The sequence below is a fragment of the Schistocerca piceifrons genome, chromosome 2 (genome assembly GCF_021461385.2).
Source record: "Schistocerca piceifrons isolate TAMUIC-IGC-003096 chromosome 2, iqSchPice1.1, whole genome shotgun sequence".
Taxonomy (NCBI): Eukaryota; Metazoa; Arthropoda; class Insecta; order Orthoptera; family Acrididae; genus Schistocerca; species Schistocerca piceifrons.
In genome coordinates this window covers 931,955,428-931,976,548 of record NC_060139.1, presented here as the reverse complement: position 1 = coordinate 931,976,548, position 21,121 = coordinate 931,955,428, and the positions used below count along the sequence as shown (strand labels likewise).

General features: G+C 44.2%; 1 protein-coding gene across 1 annotated transcript in view; it reads left to right on the top strand.

The window, feature by feature from the left end:
• Positions 1-219: 219 nt before the first annotated feature.
• The window catches only part of LOC124776006 (UDP-glucosyltransferase 2-like), a 66,280-nt gene continuing 45,378 nt past the window's right edge, over positions 220-21,121 (top strand). The window contains exon 1 of the mRNA XM_047250848.1: positions 220-396. Within this exon, the coding sequence (XP_047106804.1) occupies positions 220-396 (177 nt within the window). The remainder of the gene's footprint in view (positions 397-21,121) is intronic.

The window sequence follows — 21,121 nt, the reverse complement described above, 5'->3', positions numbered from 1 at the left end:
TAGGTAGGGTGCTTTTAAGGCCATGTGCCACCTGTTTCAGCCTAACTTTTCTTTGAACCCGTCTTTGCAGTTGGGTGGGGTTTGTTCAAATTCAGAAGGTCCTCGCTTTTGCCTGGTCTGTTGATTGTAACATGCAGCGTGTTCCAAGCATGATGCTCATGTTGAAATGTGTAATTCACTTGCCGTTACCAGACGACAGTGTTCATTGCAGGAGGAACCATGCTGCGAGCGTTTGCATTTTCGCTGCTGGCGGTGGTGCGCGCATCCTCAGCAGCGAAGATCTTGGTGATCGCACCAACCCCGACCATCAGCCACCAGCTGCCGTTCCACATCTTGTCCAAGGCTCTGCTGTGGAGGGGGTACCGAGTCACCATCCTGATGACACACTCCATGAAGGTCAGCCAAATGCAGAAGCAACTAAATGACTATGGTTTCAGAGAAAGTGGATGATTCATTCAAAAGAAAAAGCTTCATAAAATGAGCAATTCAGTAACGCGTTGGTCCACTTCTGCGCAGTTATTCAGCTTAGCACTGATTGATAACATTGCTGGATTTCCTGCTGAGGGGTACTGTGCCAAATTCTGTCCAATTGGCGGTTTAGACCGTCAAAATCTGTAGACTGATTGAGGGTCCTGTCCATAACCCTCCGAACGTTCACAACTGGAGAGAGATCTGGCGACTTTGTTGGCCAAGGCAGGGTTTGGTATGCAGGAAGACAAGCAACAGAAGATCTTGCCGACTGCGGACGGGCATTATCTTGCTGAAATGTAAGGCCAGTATGGGTTACCATGAAGGGCAACACACTGGGGCAGAGAATATCGTCGACGTTCTGCTATGCTGTATGGGTGCCGTCGATGACAACCAAAGGGGTCCTTCCGCGAAAAGTAATAGCACCACATACCATCACTCCTGTTGGTGGGAAGTTCGGCGGGCCACATCGCTGTCTGAAGCGTCTCCAGACACGTCTCTGACCTGGAATCTCGTTCACTCTAGTAGAGTTGTCTTCAGAGATGAGTTCTGCTTCAAGCTGAGCCCTGATGACTAGCTAAGACGTGTCTGGAGACTCCCTGGACATCTGTGGGATACCAACATGGCTGTCTGCCACCAACCAGGAGTGATGGTCTGGGGTGCAATTTCTTTTCATAGCTTCTCTGCCAGTTCTTTCGCGAAGGTATGCCAGTGGTAAAAATTGTACGCATCGGACATATATCTTTTCACAGACGCATGAATCTCTAATAACCTTTGCTCGTCGTCATTTGAGCATCTTCCTTTGTACCGTGAGTGCAACAGCCTCTGCTGACTCAGCATTTTCCGAATGTCGTTATTAAACCATGGCGTCCTTCATCCACTAAGTGGGCACATAATTCTCCATACCACGATTTACAATCCTCTTAAACTTTGCCCATAATTCCTCTACGCCCATCTTACTGCAGATAAGCGATGTCAATTCACTAAGTGAGATGCTAACAAGTGCTTATCTGCTCTGTCTAGGAGAATCACTCTCCTAGACTTTTTCACTGATTTATTAACTTTTGTACCTACATTTGCTGTAATAACATGATCACTGGTCCCCATTTCTGTACTGGCGTTGTCGATAAAGTCCGGAGTATTTTTTTAGCTAGAAGGTCTAAGATATTTCCATTGCATGTGGGCTGCCGTAATGGCTGCTCAAGAAAGTTTTCAGAAAACGTGTTCACAAGTACTTCGCACGACTGTCTGTCTGTAGTGCCTGCAATGAATCCACAGATATCCCAGTCTATACTCGGTAGGAGCAAAGATTCTGTTTGTCCGCTCTCTTCTTCAGTATATCTGTGTGGTGTAGGAACCACATCAGATAGGACTGAAGGACAACATCGAAAAGTTCAAAGATGGGCAGCTCGTTTAGTGTTATCGCGAGATGTGGGAGAGAGGTTTAAGGATTTGATACACGAATTGAAGTGGCAATAATTTAAAAAAAAAGCGTTTTTCATTGCGACAAAAAAATGGTTCAAATGGCTCTGAGCATTATGGGACTCAACTTCTGTGGTCATCAGTCTCCTAGAACTTAGAACTACTTAAACCTAACTAACCTAAGGACATCACACACATCCATGCCCGAGGCAGGATTCGAACCTGCGACCGTAACGGTCGCGCCATTCCAGACTGCAGCGCCTAGAACCGCTTGGCCACTCCGGCCGGCTCATTGCGACAGAATCTTTTCATGAAATTTCCGTTACTTCCGCCTCAGATATTGAAAATATTTTGTTGGCGCTCACTTACAAAGACAGAAATGACCATCGTAACAAAATAAGAGGAATAAGAGCTTGCACGACAAGATTTAAGTGTTCGTGTAACCCGCGCATTGTTCACGATTGGAACGGCGGAGAAATAGCTTGAAGGCGGTTCGATGAACGAATGTCTTTCAAAGAATAGGTCTCATCTCATAGGTTGATCATTTAATATACAGATAGGTGAATGCCTTTCCAACGGTACTCACAGCTTTCATACTGCGGAAATCCCAATAATATTACACACTGTACGACAGATTCACTATCCAAAAACCAATCATTCTACACTGTTCCAACTCACTAGATGTTTTTTTTATGCTAAGGGGGCATTCCGTTTTCACCTATTCACGTCTGTCGACCGCCGGATCTGATGGGATACCTGTTCGACTTTACACAGAGTACGCGAAGGAACTTCCCCTCCCCCCCCCCCCCCTCCTTTCCTGCAGTGGTGTACCGTAGGTCTCTAGAAGAGCGTAGCGTTCCAATAGATTGGAAAAGGGCACAGGTCATCCCCGTTTTCAAGAAGGGACGTGGAACAGATGTGCAGAACTATAGCCCTATATCTCTAACGTCGATCAGTTGTAGACTTTTGGAACACGTATTATGTTCGAGTATAATGTCTTTTCTGGAGACTATAAATCTACTCTGTAGGAATCAGCAGGGGTTTCGAAAAAGACTATCGTGTAAAACCCAGCTCGCGCTATTCGTCCACGAGACTCAGAGGGCCATAGACACGGGTTCCCAGGTAAATGCCGTGTTTCTTGACTTCTGCAAGGCGTTTGATAGTTCCCCACTGTCGTTTAATGAGCAAAGTAAGAGCATGTGGACCAATTGTGTGATTGGATTCAAGGGTTTCTAGATAACAGAACGCAGTATGTTATTGTCAATGGAGATAAGTCTTCTGAAGTAAGCGTGATTTCAGGTGTGCCGCAGGGGAGTGTCGTAGGACCGTTGATATTCACAATATATATAAATGACCTTATGGATAACATCGGAAGTCCACTGAGGCTTTTTGCGGATGATGCTGTAGTATATCGAGAAGTTGTAACAATGGAAAATTGTACTGAAATGCAGGAGGATCTGCAATGAATTGACGCATGGTGCAGGGAATGGCAATCGAATCTCAATGTAGACAAGTGTAATGTGTTGCAAATACTTAGAAAGAAAGATCCTTTATCATTTAGCTGCAATATGGTAGGTCAGCAACTGGAACCAGTTAATTCCATAAATTATCTGGAAGTAGGCATTAGGAGTGATTTAAAATGGAATGACCATATAATTTTAATCGTCGGTAAAGCAGATGCTAGACTGAGATTCATTGGAAGAATCCTAAGGAAATGCAGTCCGAAAACAAAGGAAGTAGGTTACAGTATACTTGTTCGCCCACTGCTTCAATACTGCTCACCAGTGTGGGATCTGTACCATATAGGGTTGGTAGAGAAGGTCCAATGGAGAGCAGCGCGCTTCGTTACAGGATCATTTAGTAATCGCGCAAGCGCTATGGAGATGATAGATAAACTCCAGTGGAAGACTCTGCAAGAGAGACGCTCAGTAGCTCGGTATGGGCTTTTGTTGAAGTTTCGAGAACATACGAGGGTGAGTCAAATGAAAACCTTAAATATTTAATTTAAATATTATTTATTGTGCAGAAGTGGCACAGAGCTGTCATCACTTTTCAACATAATCTCCCCACGCTCAATGCAAGTCCTCCAGTGCTTACAAAGTGCATAAATTCCTTTAGAAAAAAATTCTTTTGGTAATCCACACAACCATTCATGCACCGCGTGGCTTACTTCTTCATCAGACCGGAACTTCTTTCCTCCTACTGCGTCTTTGAGTGGTCCAAACAAATGAAAATCACTTGGGGCAAGGTCTGGTGAATATGGTGGATGAGGAAGACACTCAAAATGCAGGTCTGTGATGGTTGCAACTGTTGTACGGGCATTGTGGGGCCTTGCATTGTCATGTTGGAAAAGGACACCTGCTGACAGCAATCCACGTCGCTTTCATTTGATTACAGGCTGCAGATGATTTTTTAGCAGATCAGTGTATGATGCATTGGTGACAGTGGTCCCTCTAGGCAATGATCCAAAATGACGCCTTTTTCGTCCCAAAGGACAGTCAGCATAATCTTCCCTGCTGATGGTTCTGTTCGAAACTTCTTTGGTTTTGGTGATGAGGAATGACACCATTCCTTGGTTGCTCTCTTCGTTTTCGGTTGGTGGAAGTGAACCCATCACCTTCTCGTTCAAAGCGCCGAAGAAGTTCTTCACAGGCATCAGCACGTCATTCTCTCATTTCAGGAGTCAGCTACCGTGGCACCCATCTTGCAGACTCTTTGTGAAACTGGAGCACATCATGCACAATGTGGTGTGCTGACCCACATATTGCAATGTCATTCAGTGTCACTCGACTGTTTTTCTTCACTATGGCTTCAACTGCTGCAACGTTCTGTGGAGTCACAACTCGTTGTGCCTGACCTGGGCGAGGAGCATCTTCCATTGAAGTCATACGATTTGCGCACTTCCTTCTCCGTTAGTAGACTTGCTGCTGTGACAAACATGCATCACCGTACTGAACCTTCATTCGTCGACGAATTTCAATAGGTTTCACACCTTCACTACGCAAAAACCGAATAACAGAACGCTGTTCTTCCCTGGTGCAAGTCGCAAGTGGGGCGGCCATCTTGATACTAATACTGCGACGGTATGTGTGCATCTGCACTATGCTGCCACCTACAGGCCATTGTGCACGCTGCTTGTAGCACGCTTACCAACTTACAGGATAACGGAGCGAAATCTCGATTAGTTATTACAAATTTAAGGTTTTCATTTGACTCACCCTCGTACCTTCACCGAGGAGTCAAGCAGTATATTGCTCCCTCCTACGTGTATCTCGCGAAGAGACCATGAGGATAAAATCAGAGAGATTTAAAGCCCACACAGAGGCATACCGACAATCTTTCTTTCCACGAACCATATGAGGCTGGAATCAGGTGGCTTGCAGAGTATGGATGTAGATGTAGATGCAGATGTAGAATGAGCTTGGCATTGCATTAAACTTTAAGGTTAGGCTGGGGCTACGTATACGCCGTCTCACTAAAGTGTTAATCAGTTACTACTGGTACAAAGTTGTATCCATACTTTAAGGCTCTATTTCCTCTGTCCTTTCTGAGTGCCGCAACTAAAAAAAATGTATATTACCTCTAGTTCACCATGTATCCATGTTACCAAAAGGAAATTAGTTGCAACACAACCCCAGTAATTCTACTGCAGTAAAATAATGCTAAAGTTTGGTCGAATAACAGGAAATATAGCAGTTACTTCCTCATAATTTCATATGGTTCAATGTCATGGTACATGTCTTTCAAGCTGACGCCATTTCGGCATGTTATGTGTCTCTGACCTATTCCACTTACCCAACCTGGGAAATGTGACCTCCAGTTGAACGTGGAATCCGAACCACGTTTCTTTTCTGGCGACGGCTCACACTATAGAGAGGTAAAGGCTAGGTTAAAACGCAGAGTGAAAACTCCGTGGTCCGACTATGATTCAATCCCGCGACCTGTCGGATTGCTTTTAGACCACCACGCCCGACTGCTTTCTCTGTTGCTGTGTTGTTAGGATCATCTGTGGTGTGATCTATTTTCTTTGCTGTATAGTAGGTATGTTACCTTCACATTGCAGAAGCCGTGTGTGAGGATCACACAGTTGCAGTGCGAAGTCCAATTTATAGGTGTAAGTACGCGCTGTTCTTCATTTGGTTGGCACCGCTGCATTCGTATTTCGTTACTGAATTTTTTGGAGTTTGGTCGCTGAGAACAGAACCTCGCAAATTGCTAGCACCTCGTTTTGACTATTTTCAAAGACTGATCAGTATGAATTGTCAGGTAAAGGAAAATGAACACTTCCGACACATTTTACTTTTGAGTTTAATTGAGACTCCTGCACGGTAGAACCCATGATAAGAATTTGACAAGCTCGTGGTATGTACGGGAGGGAAGTATTTGCTGAGAAGAGCGCACAGAGATGAATTTCTCGTCTCTGACAAGGAAAATTCCGCTTATGTAATGAACCACATGAACCGAACCTCTTTTTGATGAAAACTACCGGAATCAGTTTGTTCACAATAATCTTCGTCAGACAACATGGGAGTTGATACAAATTATTAGATGTGAACACACACCCACTGCACGCCATTTAAATTCATCGGGTAAGGTGTAAAAATTGGGTACATGCGTAGAGCCCTGTATCCACATAGCGAAACCGCCCGAGCCGCACACGGCACCCTCACTCGCTACGCAAGCGCATGAGGAAGCACGCGGCGTTCATTCACCGTGGCCCTGCCACGTGGCTAACGCAAATGGCGTCATAAGCGCATTCTACGCCTTTGTCGCAGGGACACTGCAAATTTCCTTGCCATTTTCTTACGTAAAAACGTCTGCTCTCACAAACTCAATGACGCCAGAGCCTCATAGACAATTTACTGATGAAATGTGCTTATTTAATTGTAGGTCAGCTGTGGGAAGGAGGTACACAGAATGTTCTTTCGATACGTTAGTGCTGAAGTTCTGGATATTGGTTCGTAGGAAACCATGTCGTGTATTTCTATTTAGTTCTCTACGTTCTTTCTATTTTACAAATTTCTTAAAAATCAATGTCGTTAGTAATACTGCTCCAGTGTTTAAGATTGTGAATGCTTCTAAGAGCTCTTGTCCTAACAGTGCACGAAGCCTAGTCCTAATATACTTTAAATCGGAAAATTATCTTTTTGTGTAAATGCAACTGTGTGACAAGTGCAATAACAGAGATTATAGTATGCGCTAATGTGTATGTTATACTGAGACTGAAACATCCCCATAGAAAAATTTATGAATGACTGTGCTGGTAAACCTCTTACGTTATTTGATTTTCAAACGTACTCAGACAGTTTTCTCTTTACTTATTCTGATGATCACTAAACTGACACACAATATTTTTAGCGCAACGCAATCTGACTTTCAATAATCCCTACAAAAGAATGGCCCTGACTAACCATAACCTATACCTTTCATGAATCACGTACCTTATAAAAATCTTCGTTACTCGAACTACTGCAATACAGCGAGCGCCAGTACTGCTAGCTTAATAAAAGATTCTAACTACTGAAGGCACTAACTACTGATAGGCATAGTTAGCAAATGAAAGATTTTCGTAGAGAACAAACATTTACCTTAATAGTGTTCAAAAGTCGCCCAACACTACAATAGTGAATATTCCAACAATGCCAACCAGCCACAGAGCGCTACGTGGCGTTACCAATACAAAAACCTAAACAGCCTACTTAGAAGACAACTGATTGCAAGCATAAGGTGCACAATTTCTACAAGTATATTCTCCTTCCTGGTTATTATTTGAGTGTATGTCTAATTTTAAGAAAACCACAGCTAATTTGTTTGAGAAAAGGTAACGTAGTTCTTTGCTCGCGCTGCTAGTCTCAGGCACTCCGAGAGAGAGAGACCAACTCATAAAAATGTACTGGTATGATGAACTGCTTCTATCTTTTTAGATATGTTCACAGAGCATTACAAAACCCAGCTTGTGTATACGTGAAATTCAGGAAACAACAGTAGAACTAAAAACATCAATAGAACCATTCAACGCAACTGGCGCTTGACAAATGATTTGAAGAGACAAAAACAAAAAGAGGGACTGAGGGAGGTATGGTATCAAGTCGCAACACGATAGTAAGCCAGCGCACGTGTCCTGCTCCAGCGTTCAACACGGATGCATCAAGGTCATTATTTCAGTTTCGTATTCAGTAGCTGTTGCTTAAGTTTTGAGGTACGTAGAGGCAACGTGTATTCTTTCATCAAAGTAATTAAAAACGTCTTAAGTAACTCTGTACTTTTGAAAACAGTTTAGTGTTTTAATTTTTCCTCTTTTTCATTTTTTCTCTTAATTTGCTCAGTTTATTCGTTGTTTTATTGAAATTAATTTTTCCCGCCTTTTTCCGCACCTAAAATTTTGCCATCCTACGCGACAGCCTAGTCTTGCCAAATGGTAGAAACGGCCTTGGTTGTAAATACCTACTCCACAAGACCAACAGAATGAATATCGAACTCAGAATTATTTTTTACTGTCCCGGTTGCAGAGACTATCGCAAAAGGGAAAACTCTTGTAAATTGTTATTTTGTAGCACAGACGTGCAGCATGCCAAAGGGCAGCGCCCCACAGTCATCTCTCAGCGATGTGGCTTCATGTGTTTCCGGGTTAAATTTTCTAAATTTCGCCATAGCAGACAAAAAGTACCCAAAATAATACAATTTTGGCAAATTTCCCCAGATATGTTAAATAATAGCTAAAAGGAATGGATAGGTTTATCACCAGAAGATAATGTCAAAAAAATATACTACACAAACTAAAATTTTTCATTTGTAAATAAAAACAGATAGCCTGACCAAAAATGTAAAGCATGGTCTATGGGCGCCAAATTTGCTTTCTTCATGTTTCTTTTTTCATTGTCCTACTGGTTTGCCATTAGAAATCACAGAAACATTAAAAATAGATAAAAGAAATATTGTGTGGTGCTTAGTGCGTGACGAAAGTGCAGTTACAGGGGCGTAATTAAATTTTTTTAGATCTCTTAAGCATCTACCGATACAAAATATAAATTCTTCAAAGTTGGGTCATTATATCCCCCGCATGAGGCCGGACTTGGCTAGTAGCCGAGTTAGGTGTGAAACAGGCAATTTTTTACAAGCTGTAGATTTTTTGGAATTTTCATCTGAATTTCTTGGCATAATTGACAAAGAAATAATACGCACTGCTCGTTCGTAGCTCTTAAGTAAGTTTTTTGGTCAATACCAACTGTCGCTTCATTGCAACTAAATCCTAAACTGATGCATTCAATATTCATCACATAATTCTTTTTATTGAAGCCTGTCAAATCTTGTCTCTTGATATTAGTTAATCGTTCTGGGGCAACTAAAATTGACAGATAGTTCAGCAGTAAAGTATGATGTTCTGATAACAGCTTAAGAGGTTCAACATTATCAGCCTGAAACATCTGGTTGCAATCGATGATTGCTTTGAGTGTTTCAAAAATATAGGATTCAATTTATTGGGTTTTGATAATATCATAAGACGTTATTGACCTGCAGTATACCGTCTTTCTGTATCTTTGGCCAATTTAAAGTGAAGATTTTGTTAATGGCTCCTACGCGAGTCATCAAGCGCGCCCCTATAACTTGTCTATTTTCATCGGTTTCTTTCCGGCCAGGGTTTCATGCAGAAAAGACAGTTCAATTTGCCGCTTGGTACTGTACGAAAACGAGTTGTGAATCCTTCTCTAACGATGCATTCTAAATGCAAACGTAATGTTTTGCGAGCGTTTTCTGCGGCAGGATGCAATGTGTGTGACACATATTTGACGGTAGTAAAATGGGACAGAGACTCTTTTGGAACAGAAGAGAATGAACGGTGCTCTCCTGCCATTACGTTAGCTCCGTCACACCTATACCTATTAACTTTTTTAAATCAAGGTCATGTGCAGCTAGTTGTTTTTTAAACGCGTCAGAAAAAGAGTCAGAGTTACCACCTTCTGTTTCGAACAGACTATAAAACGTTGTTATTTTCTTTTTCGTGTTTTGACTAAAATAACGGACAATAATGCACAAAATTTTCTTGGCGTCAGTGGACGTGCTCTCATCTATTATCATCGAATAAGGACTATTGCCAATGTCTTTAAGGAGATCCTCAAACAAATATGGTGAAACACATTAGTAATTAGCCCTGCACCCACGTGTGATGCAACTTCATTTCACTGAGAACAGTAGACGACTTGTCCAAAGCTGGCAACAGAAGTCTTGGTGGGTCTACTGCTGATACGGAACAATGCTCCGCAATGAATCCCGCCACTTTCAGCTCTACAATTTCTCTGTCTCTATATTTCACCATGAAATGTTAATTTTGAAGTGCTGAAACCGACTTGTGAGAATTCTGAGGGCCTGTAAATGCTTGTTACAATTTTTATGGTTAGACAAAACTTTTTTATGTGCTTGTAGTGTACATTTGCACTATTTGCAAAACGCTTTGGTTCAGTCACCCTTTGAACGTGCGAGCCACGCTGAAACAAATATCGAAACTGGCGTTAAAATAATTACCCAGAAACGGACAATTTTTATTTAATAGCCACTACAGCGTCCTAGAGAAATCGAAGTCTTTTTTGTTGAACGCATACCCTCTTAATTTATTTATATAGTGTGAAAATCAAACGTAAATAAAACTTCGTAACGTAGGATCTTGGTAACCTGTGCCAACTTGTACTGAAACATGTGACTACTTGCTAAGTAAGGCGACCACGCAGTATTGCATTGACATGATTGTAAACATTTTTAACACTGTCAGTGAACAGATTGTTGTCAGTCAGTGAACATGTCTTAAGCGTAAGCTACCCTGCAGCGTTGGCACCATTAACTACGTTACATGCTTCCACGGAACAGAAGTCACGCACGGAAGGAAAAAAATCGCTGAAATGCTGTTCGTAAATGGAACTGAAATCGTTGTACGTTTGGCATGTTTAATACCGAGTCTGGCCGCAGCAATTATGTACACTTATTGCAAGGAAACGAAACAATACTAAATACATTGAACGGCAACACAGTGACACAGCAGACGACAATGGCTACCTCGCACGGTACTATCGTATAGCTAATGTTATCTGTAGCCAAAACCGAATGGTAAGCCGCCAAAGCCGTCCGACTTTTGCTGACTTCTGCCGATTCAGGACCAGGGAGTGGTCCGCCATCTGAAAGCTAACACACGCTGTATGGAGCAGTTCCAAAAAGTGTGTGTTTTAAGTAGGCGGCTAAAGCATCAAATATATATATATATATATATATATATATATATATATATATATATATGAGCGAGGTTTCTACGGCTGCCGCCGCCTCTCGCATCCCAATCTCCATCGTTCACGGTCATTCCAGTCTCCTTCATTAAGGCCTCTCGCCGCCATTGCTTCGTTGACGTCGTCTCGCAGGTCTACCGCGCTTTCTTCTTTGATCTGGAGTCCATTGCCATACCTGTTTTTACCATCTTGTGTCTGGCATACGCTGTAAGTGACCATACCAGAGTAGGCACTTCCTTTCTATGTAGTTTAGGATTGTGCTTTTGACATCCATAACCTCTCTGATCCTGTCATTTGTAATATGGTCAAGTCTGGAGTATCCACAACTCCGTCTCCAGAAACCCATCTCGACAGCCAGCAGGCGATCTTTCTGCGTCTGAGTTAGTTCCCACAACTCTGCACCATATGTTGTGATACTTTCAATAATTTTGTGATAGACGGTATGTTTTTGTTTCAGAGAATACCATGTAGTTGTTTTATGGCTCGCTTTTCCTGGCCTATTTTATTGTTTACATCATCCATACTTCTACCATTGGATGACAGTGTCACTCCCACGTACTTAAAATTATGACACCCTTTAACAGTAGCAGAACCGAGCTGTAAGTCGTTAACACTATTTTCTCCCACTTTCAGCTATTCTGTTTTAGATACGTTTATGACAAGACCCCATTTTTCATATTCTTCTTTTAATTTGCGGAAAATGTAATTTGCATCTTCCTCATATTCAGCTACTAATACTTGGTCGTCAGCAAAAAATAGAGTGAACAAGATCTCGTCGTCTATAGGGACACCCATTCCTCCGCATTTCCTTTTCCATGATTTTAGTGCCTCCTTTAGGTAGATCTTAAAGAGTGTAGGGGCAAGTGTGCATCCCTGGCGTAGTCCCTTTGTCACCTCAAACTCTTGAGATAGTTGATTTCTCACTTTAACCATTGCTGTACAACATTGCTAGTCTGACAGCTTTCACGTAGCTCGGTGACACATCCTTATCAATTAGACTTGTCCATAGCTTGTTCTGTGGAATTGTGTCATAAGCTTTCTGGAGGTTTACAAAGACAAGGTGGGCTGTAAGGCCCCTTGTTGTCCATTTCTCCACTAGGTTTTTGAGGGTAAATACTCCATCGATACAGGAGCGACCAGATCTGAATCCATTTTGTTCTTCAGATTCAGTTATTTCTTCTTCCATCCTCTTTTTTTAGGATACGGCCACAGACTCTCGCCATGGATGGCATCACACTAATACCACGATAGTTTGCACAATTCATTCTGTTGCCCTTCTTAAATATTGATGTAATTGCTGCCTTTTTCCACTCCTTTGGGGCTTCGTCACCTCTAAGGCATTTGTCAAAAATCACTGCCAATATCTCAAAGAGTTTTGACGGTGCTGCATTAACCAGTTCTATATAAATTAATCCTGGACCTGGCGACTTTATGTTTTTCATGGCATTAATTGCATTTTGGACTTCCTTTGGAGTTATCGGTGGTATATTATCATTACTGATTTCAATGCCTGGTGGGTTCTCAGTGAATGCAGCTCAGTTCTCAGTTAGTTGTCCTTGGTACTGTTGTACCCGTTCCTGCATTCTAATGAGGTTTATATTTGCTTTATCTTTATTCTGTGTTCTCATTGTTTTTAATACCTTCCAGGCTTTATTTGCTCGTGTATTCCCCATGCTTTTTTCTATCTCTTCAAAGGTTTTCTGCCAGGATTTGGTTTTTTCCTTAATTATTGTTTTCTGTGCATCTTTTCTCCGCTCTCTGTATTCCAGCCAATCATTGTCTGATCTTGAGTTAAATTATTTATTATAAGCTTTCTTCTTAATTTCTACCTTCTCTTGTAACGAGTGGTTCCACCACTCGTCACATATTCTATTTCTCTTTTGGATTTCTTTTTTTCCCAGTGCTTCATAAGCTGCGTTGTGGATGGCTTCTTTAACCATCTCATACATCTTACCTGCAGAGGTTTCTTCAATGGCAGCAAGTTTTTCTGCTAGCCTTTGCTGGTACAAGAAACGGGTAGAACTATGGTCAAGGCTTTGTAAATTATATTGAATATTACTGGCTTTCTCTGGTTCAGCTTCCACTTGAATTTCTGTGTCTTTGATAAACTTGAATAATATCTTAGACATTAGCACTCTGCACCTCTCATAGCCCTCACGTCTTGTACTACTAGCTTTGTTGTTTGCTTTATTATGACATAGTTTACAATGGATTTGAGGTTAACGCTTGGTTTCGTCCATGTGTATTTGTGGATGTCCTTATGCTTGAACCATCCATTCGTAATTCTTAAGTCATTTTGCATGCAGAATTCTATCAATCTTTCACCATTATCATTTATGGCTTCCTCACCATATTGTCCCACTATGTTGTCATTAGCTTTCCATCCTGTTCTGGCGTTTAGGTCTCCTAGTAAAATGACTTCTTTGCGATTCACTATATTTTCAAGAGATTTCGTCAGTTGAGTGTAGAATAAGTCTTTCTTCGCTACATCAGCGTCGTTGTTTGGTGAATAGACCACAATAATCGCCACAGGATGGCCCTTTATTTTCATCTGTAAAAAAATGGTTCAAATGGCTCTGAGCACTATGGAACTTTACTTCTGAGGTCATCAGTCCCCTAGAACTTAGAACTACTTAAATCTAACTAACCTAAGGACATCACACACATCCATGCCCGAGGCAGGATTCGAACCTGCGACTGTAGCGGTCTCGCGGTTCCAGACTGTAGCGCCTAGAACCGCTTGGTCACCTCGGCCTGCTTTTCATCTGTACTTGCGGAATTCTATCACTGACATATTCCCAGGTGGTTAGTTTTTCTTGAGTTGTTTCTTTATGGCAATGGCAACTCCACTTTGGGCTCGTTGTTCCTTTGGTATGCCACTATAAATGTATACGTAATCATTTGTCTCTTCTGTACCATGCCCTTTCACTTTGTTTTCTGTTAGGCCCACTATCTCGACATCAAGGCGCTTTATTTCTTTAAAGACTTCACGTTTCTTTGTAGAAATTCCCTGTATAGTCCATGTTGCAATTCTCATTGTCCTTTTTCGTGCCTGTTGTCGTCTTCGTTTTGATCCATTCCGTTCCGAGGCTAAATTGGGAGGTTTGCATTTGATTTCTTTTGTTAGGGTGGAGTGCGGGTTCATCGCCTAAGCCCCCAACTTGGAGGACCAGGTGATTTTTATTCACGGTTTTCTTCCACTGGACGACTGCCTTTCTGGGCTCAGGGACTCTGTTTATCCCTCCCTCGGGTTCCTCTGGGAATGAGGTGCCACTTTCGCCAAGTCCGCCGTACCGAAGTCCATCTTCTTCGCCTTCCTTGCCGATGTGGTCTTCACCCGTAACCCTGGGCATGGGTAACGCGTTATACCCCGCGATACTGGGTCCCCTTCAGAACTTTGACACCAGCTCGAAAGCTGCACCCACCCCCGCGACATGGACGCTCCTGCTGAGAATTACTCAATTGCGCTTAGAGAAGCGGGCTCTAAGCACCCTGGGCCGGGTTAATGTGCGTGTATGATTCCACTCACAAAGACAAGCATCAAATAACGGGCTCAAAACTGCCCTCTAATGACACGTTTTGGCAGTTTAATTTAAGGGTGTCAATGAAGCAACTTTAACTATCAATGAAACTGCAGATCTCATTGTATGCCTATCAGATCCTTGCTCAATGTTGTTATGTTTGGAAGAGTTGAAATAAATAAATAAATAAATAAATGCCCGGCGTGCAACGAGTGTGGAGCGTAAATGAAACAAAACACCCGGCGAGCAGCAAGATGCGATATCCCAGCATACACGTACTCAAAGTGATAAAGCTCAGCACACTGCGCATGTGAACACTACACATTCGCAGACGACATGCGAGCGAGTGCAAGCGCGTGGCATCTGCAAGCACATGACTTATGCCTGTCTATTAAGAAGCGCTCACGCGCCTTTGTTATCAGGCGAGATGGCATCGGTCATCTTCGGCAAATTCCGTCAGCTTTTGAGAAGGGTTTTCGCTCTCTCCCTCTCGCACACTGCATGCACGTGCAGGGCTCTAGTACTGTAGTGTCGCGGAATAGTAAAGAGTTGGAAACGCGGAATATTGTCAAAGTTTCGTTGCCTATGCCGAGAGCCAGAGGCAGTACATTAGCCAAGAGCTAAGAGAATTGCACATATATCGGAATGTGTTGTCACGCAGGGGCAATGGCCTGGTTACACACAACAGGCGAGAGGGATTTGCTTAGCACGTGGGTTTGTGTTAGACGGAGACTTTCGTAGAGTGCAAGACAGAGGTATAGCGTCAGCTGTACTGCATTTCACAACTTCGAGTAAGTCTGCCGCAACAACACGTAACTCTGTCGCAAGAACACCTAAGGGGCGAGTACGACAGATGAATCAGCAGTATAAGTGAAACGAATGAGGTCATTACAAACGAGCATGACGTCAGGACGTCGCTCATGCTTCCTTTAAATACGCCAGCTTTGATAGCAACAAAGCACTCGCACTCGCAGTTAGGCTTGTGGTCAGATGTGTACTGGGTCGCTGTGTAGCGCTCAGCTCGGTGATCGACATGTTAATATTTATTAAGGAGATGTTGCAGTAAGGACGGCCCATCCAGCAGCAGACGTCAGGGGACAGTACCAGCTCTGATCCTCTCTGCTGCCGCTGTCAATCATCAACCCAGGTTTAGCAGACATCGCGGCAGACTCGCTCGCTGCCAATGCCGACCACATCAGTGAGCCGTCGTCGAGATCGTGCGGGGCCTAGGTCCTATGCATCCGCCGTCACAACCGGGTGAGCCGACGACGCTGGGGGACTGCAGCCCGTTCCACCCGTCCACCGTGGACGAGCCACCAGGAGGAGCAGGGAAGAAGATGGGGTGGGATAGAGTACACCCCGCACTACGAGAACGTCTCTCGTGCCGACAGCGTCGGGACTCGAACCCACATCCTCCACGCGCAGCAGCTTGCTGTCCGCAGCCGAACCGGCCAGCCAAGCGCGGCCGAAGTAAGGGCTTTCCTTCGCTACGTCACAGCACGCGGCGCTGCGTTGGCAAGACTGGTGCGGCCCAGATCTGGTGTCATCGCTAGGAGTCAGCGAGGACTCGGGGAAGGTCGTTGATATCACCAAGCCACAATGTACTCGGCAGGAATAAAGGTGTTATGAATTAATAATGTTTCTTTGGCGTTTCTGACGCTTCTACAGCCATTTCCTAGCATCCTGACAACTGGAGAGGTCACCGCTCGGCCATCCAGTCCACCGCAGGCGACCGGGACCACCGGGGCGCCTACAGTACTTAGGCATCACTTGTGTTAAGTGACACAAACAAAAATGAGAGAATATTTTGGTTTTTTGGCAACCCGTTACCATTTCGCTCAGCACAGGGACAAGAACATTGTTACAGGTGACTAGAAATGGTGTCTCTACGACGACTCAAGTCTGATGATTTTTGATACTTGGAACAGTTGAAAATGACCTAAGGCCGAAATCTAGATTGTGGAATAAAACCTGTTGCACAGTGAAATGGCGTGTATATCTCTCAAAAAATTTTTGATGATTGTGGCTCCACTCCGAAGTAAAATCTATGTCTGTGGTTAAAGAAGGGGAAAGGATTTCTCAGGCAACTGATAAAAGCAAAACACCATGTAAAGGATGGTGCACACTACAAAAAATATTGTCTTGTACTTATTGTGGAACCAAAGTGGCGTTCTTCATCACGAACTTTAACCAAAAAATAAGACGATAACAGCTGCCTCATATACTGAACAGCCGGTCGGAGTGGCCGTGCGGTTCTAGGCGCTGCAGTCTGGAACCGAGCGACCGGTACGGTCGCAGGTTCGAATCCTGCCTCGGGCATGGATGTGTGTGATGTCCTTAGGTTAGTTAGGTTTAATTAGTTCTAAGTTCTAGGCGACTGATGACCTCAGAAGTTGAGTCGCATAGTGCTCAGAGCCATATACTGAATATCTAAGACGAGTTCTGTTGTTACTGAAAACAAAATACTTTGTAAATCTGTCTTGTTACTCCACGATAATGCACACCTGCATACGACCTGAATCACTATACATTCGATTGCTGAAATGGGTAGGGAAACACGTGCTCACGCTTCTGATTCACCAGACTTCGATCCTTCCAGAATCTACTTCTCCAGTCTCTCTCTCTCTCTCTCTCTCTCTCTCTCTCTCTCTCTCTCTCTGACATTATTCAGGGACAAATGTATCATGATGAAGCTTCTCATAGAAACTGGCTAACAGATTTCATCAGCTAGACAGATACACAAGAGAGGCACTGAACTCCTGTCTGAATGGTAGCAGATGGTCGTTGACAGAGATAGTGTATGTCTTGTGACTGTAACTGCCATGCAATGAAGTGTATATTATGTAACTGGGTAACCTCTTTTGAGGCTAGCCAATTGTCAGGATGAGCAGTACTGCAAAGGGCATTTGATTCTAAAGCATTATGTCAGGGTGAAAAACACTAAATAAATTACTTTTTCTCTCTTAACAACATGTGGGCAGGGTGGGTTCTTCCTTGGCTCGGGTATGAGGTCGAATGAAACAGCAATTTTACATAAGATAACTTTTACTGAAAGATTCGTACAAAGGTTTCCTTACTGGATTGTTCTGGCTGGGAGAGCGACAGTTGTGTCGTTTGCGAAGCCTCTGCTGCGTGAGTGGCGGCGTCTGCTTACGCCTGGCGGTGTATATCTCGTGTCACTGTTTCGCCCAGTTGAGTGGAGGCGCGCATCGTGAGATGGCCCGTTTAATTATTGAGAACGGAGTCGTGAATCGGATGGTGATACCTTGGGTGTGGCGTCGCAGTGTTTCTCTTCTGTATGCAAAATGGTTCAAATGGCTCTGAGCACTATGGGACTCAACTGCTGAGGTCATTAGTCCCCTAGAACTTAGAACTAGTTAAACCTAACTAACCTAAGGACATCACAAACATCCATGCCCGAGGCAGGATTCGAACCTGCGACCTTAGCGGTCTTGCGGTTCCAGACTGCAGCGCCTTTAACCGCACGGCCACTTCGGCCGGCCTTCTGTATGCGGCCGCGTCTGTCGGTGTTGTGCGTCGGCCAGCGGAGCGGTGCAGCGGGGGAAGGCCAGTGTCCTGGACTCGAACAACGAACTCCAGCTTGCCAGTCTTCGGCTGTCAGATCTTCATCACCAGCTCACAGGTGACTGCTGATGTGAGGCCGTCTCCTTCCCGTCCTCACGAGTCACCTGGGAACGTAAAAATCAGTCTTCAAATCCCTTTTAACTTCTGTCTTCTGGCGGCGAGGCTGCTGCTTGCTATTCCATTACAGCGGCGGACTTGGTGCTTCTGTGTACGATGTAGTCTCTTCCTGCATGACAGTCTTCAGCACCGACTGAACTGTACTGGAACTGAACTGAGAAACTACTGTCAGGCCCACTGCGCCTCGTGTATTTATTTATTCAGTTCACTGGAGGTGAACGACTTTACGGTCATTGCCTCTTCTGTCACGTTGAAAAGCTTCTCGAAGAATCTTCTTAACGTCGGTCATTGGCTCTTGGAATGTAGGCGAGGGCCTTTGATCAGATGTGACAATTGAGAAACACGTGAGCTGGTCGGGCGATGCCCTGACAGCTGAATCGACAGTTTCTGCTTATGTGGGGAGGGCGATGGCTCCTCCTGAACGTGCTGACTTCACGGTCATTGCCTCTTCTACTCTGCCCGCTGTTTGCCAGTGTGTAACTCTTCTAAACTAACTAAGTTTTTCATTTATTTTCTAATTTCTGCTTCACTTCACATTGAATTTACTAATTTATTTACCTATCTTAAGTACCACTCAACAATTATACTAATAAAATAGAAATCGGCACAAACTTATGCACGAACTCAAAATTATGATATCCCTCGAGAAATATAGGATTCCTCCTCCTATTGTACAAAGGTTAATCAATGCTGTTTCTTAATTCTCTAAAATAAGTGTTGTGTCGGCTACTGTGGAAGTTACCATGGACACAGACAAGGAAGGAGATGTTGTGATGGCTGGTGGCAGGCACTAAATCATATTTACAAAAGATTAATTGATCGCTTTATTTCTAAACAGAAAAGAAACCTAACTTCTTCCTGTGCCGCCTACGCCTTCTACATACAAGTACTTTACTCTCTATTACCACTCGCAGAGTGCAGGCTAAATACCGTCTTCTTATTGGCCAGTTCCGATGCTCTCGAAGTCTGCGACCAACCTGGGAGCTGACCAGCGATGGGTGGCTGGTTAAATCAACGTTGACAGGGGGCGCTGAGATGTAGCGTGCCCGCTATTTCCAATGGCGCGTGGCTCGGCGCCTTCTTGATGCAGTTTCGTGCCGTTGTGCTGGTCGGTGTGCAGTAGATAGTTTATGACTGTACATTCCTGTCCCCCAAAATGCTGAACCGTTGTCGTGCAGGAAACCATCATACGACAGCGGGGATGAAGGGAGGAAGTTGGGTGGCGAGAGGAATCTGGAGCCACAATTGAGGCCTACCCCGAGCGCATGGCAGCGCCCCGATATCCGGCCTGCGCTCCTAGGGGAACGTCTGTCGGAAAACCCCAGGAAAAGGCACCCACTCTCTTCCTGTTCCATGGACTGTGCTGAGTTCGCACCTGGGAGTGGCCATGCTGGCCGCGCAATCTGGGGACAGAAAATCTGCGAAAAAATCTCGCAATCTACACTACTGGCCATTAAAATTGCTTCACCAAGAAGAAATGCAAACGATAAACGGGTATTCATTGCACAAATATATTATACTAGAACTGACATGTAATTACATTTTCACGCAATTTGGGTGCATAGATCCTGAGAAATCAGTACCCAGAACAAACATCTCTAGCCGTAATAACGGCCTTGATACGCCTGTGAATTGAGTGAGAGCTTGGATGCCGTGTACAGGTACTCCTGACCATGCAGCTTTAACACGATACCATAGTTCATCAAGAGTAGTGACTGGCGTATTGTGACGAGCCAGTTCCACGGCCACCATTGACCAAACATTTTCAATTGGTGAGAGATCTGGAGAATGTGCTGGCCAGGTCAGCAGTCGAACATTTTCTGCATCCAGAAAGGCCCATACAGGACCTGCAACATGAGGTGGTGCATTATCCTGCTGAAATGTAGGGTTTCGTAGGGATCGAATGAAGGGTAGAGCCAGGGGTCGTAACACATCTGAAATGTAACGTCCACTGTTCAAAGTGCCATCAATGCGAACAAGAAGTGACCGAGACGTGTAACCAATGGCACCCCATACCATGACGCCGGGTGATACGCCAGTATGGCAATGACGAATACACACTTCCAATGTGCGTTCACCGCGATGTCGCCAAACACGGATGCGACCGTCATGATGCTGTAAACAGAACCTTGATTCATCCGAAAAAATGACGTTTTGCCGTTCGTGCACCCAGGTTCGTAGTTGAGTACACCTGTCTCAGGCGCTCCTGTCTACGATGCAGCGTCAAGGGTAACCGTAGCCATGGTCTCCGAGCTGATAGTCCATGCTGATGCGAACATCGTCGAACTGTTCGTGCTGATGGTTGTTGTCTTGCAAACGTCCCCATCTGTTGATTCAGGGATCGAGACGTGGCTGCACGATACGTTACTGCCATGCGGATAAGATGCCTGTCATCTCGACTGCTAGTGATACGAGGCCGTTGGGATCCAGCACGGCGTTCCGTATTACCATTCTGAACCCACTGATTCCGTATTCTGCTAACAGTCATTGGATCTCGACCAACGCGAGCAGCAATGTCGCGATACGATAAACCGCAATCGCGATAGGCTACAGTCCGACCGTTATCAAAGTCGGAAACGTGATGGTACGTATTTCTCCTTCTCACACGAGGCATCACAATAACGTTTCACCAGGCAACGCCGGTCAACTGCTGTTTGTGTAAGAGAAATCGGTTGGAAACTTTCCTCATGTCAGCACGTTGTAGGTGTCGCCACCGTCCCCAGCCTTGTGTGAATGCTC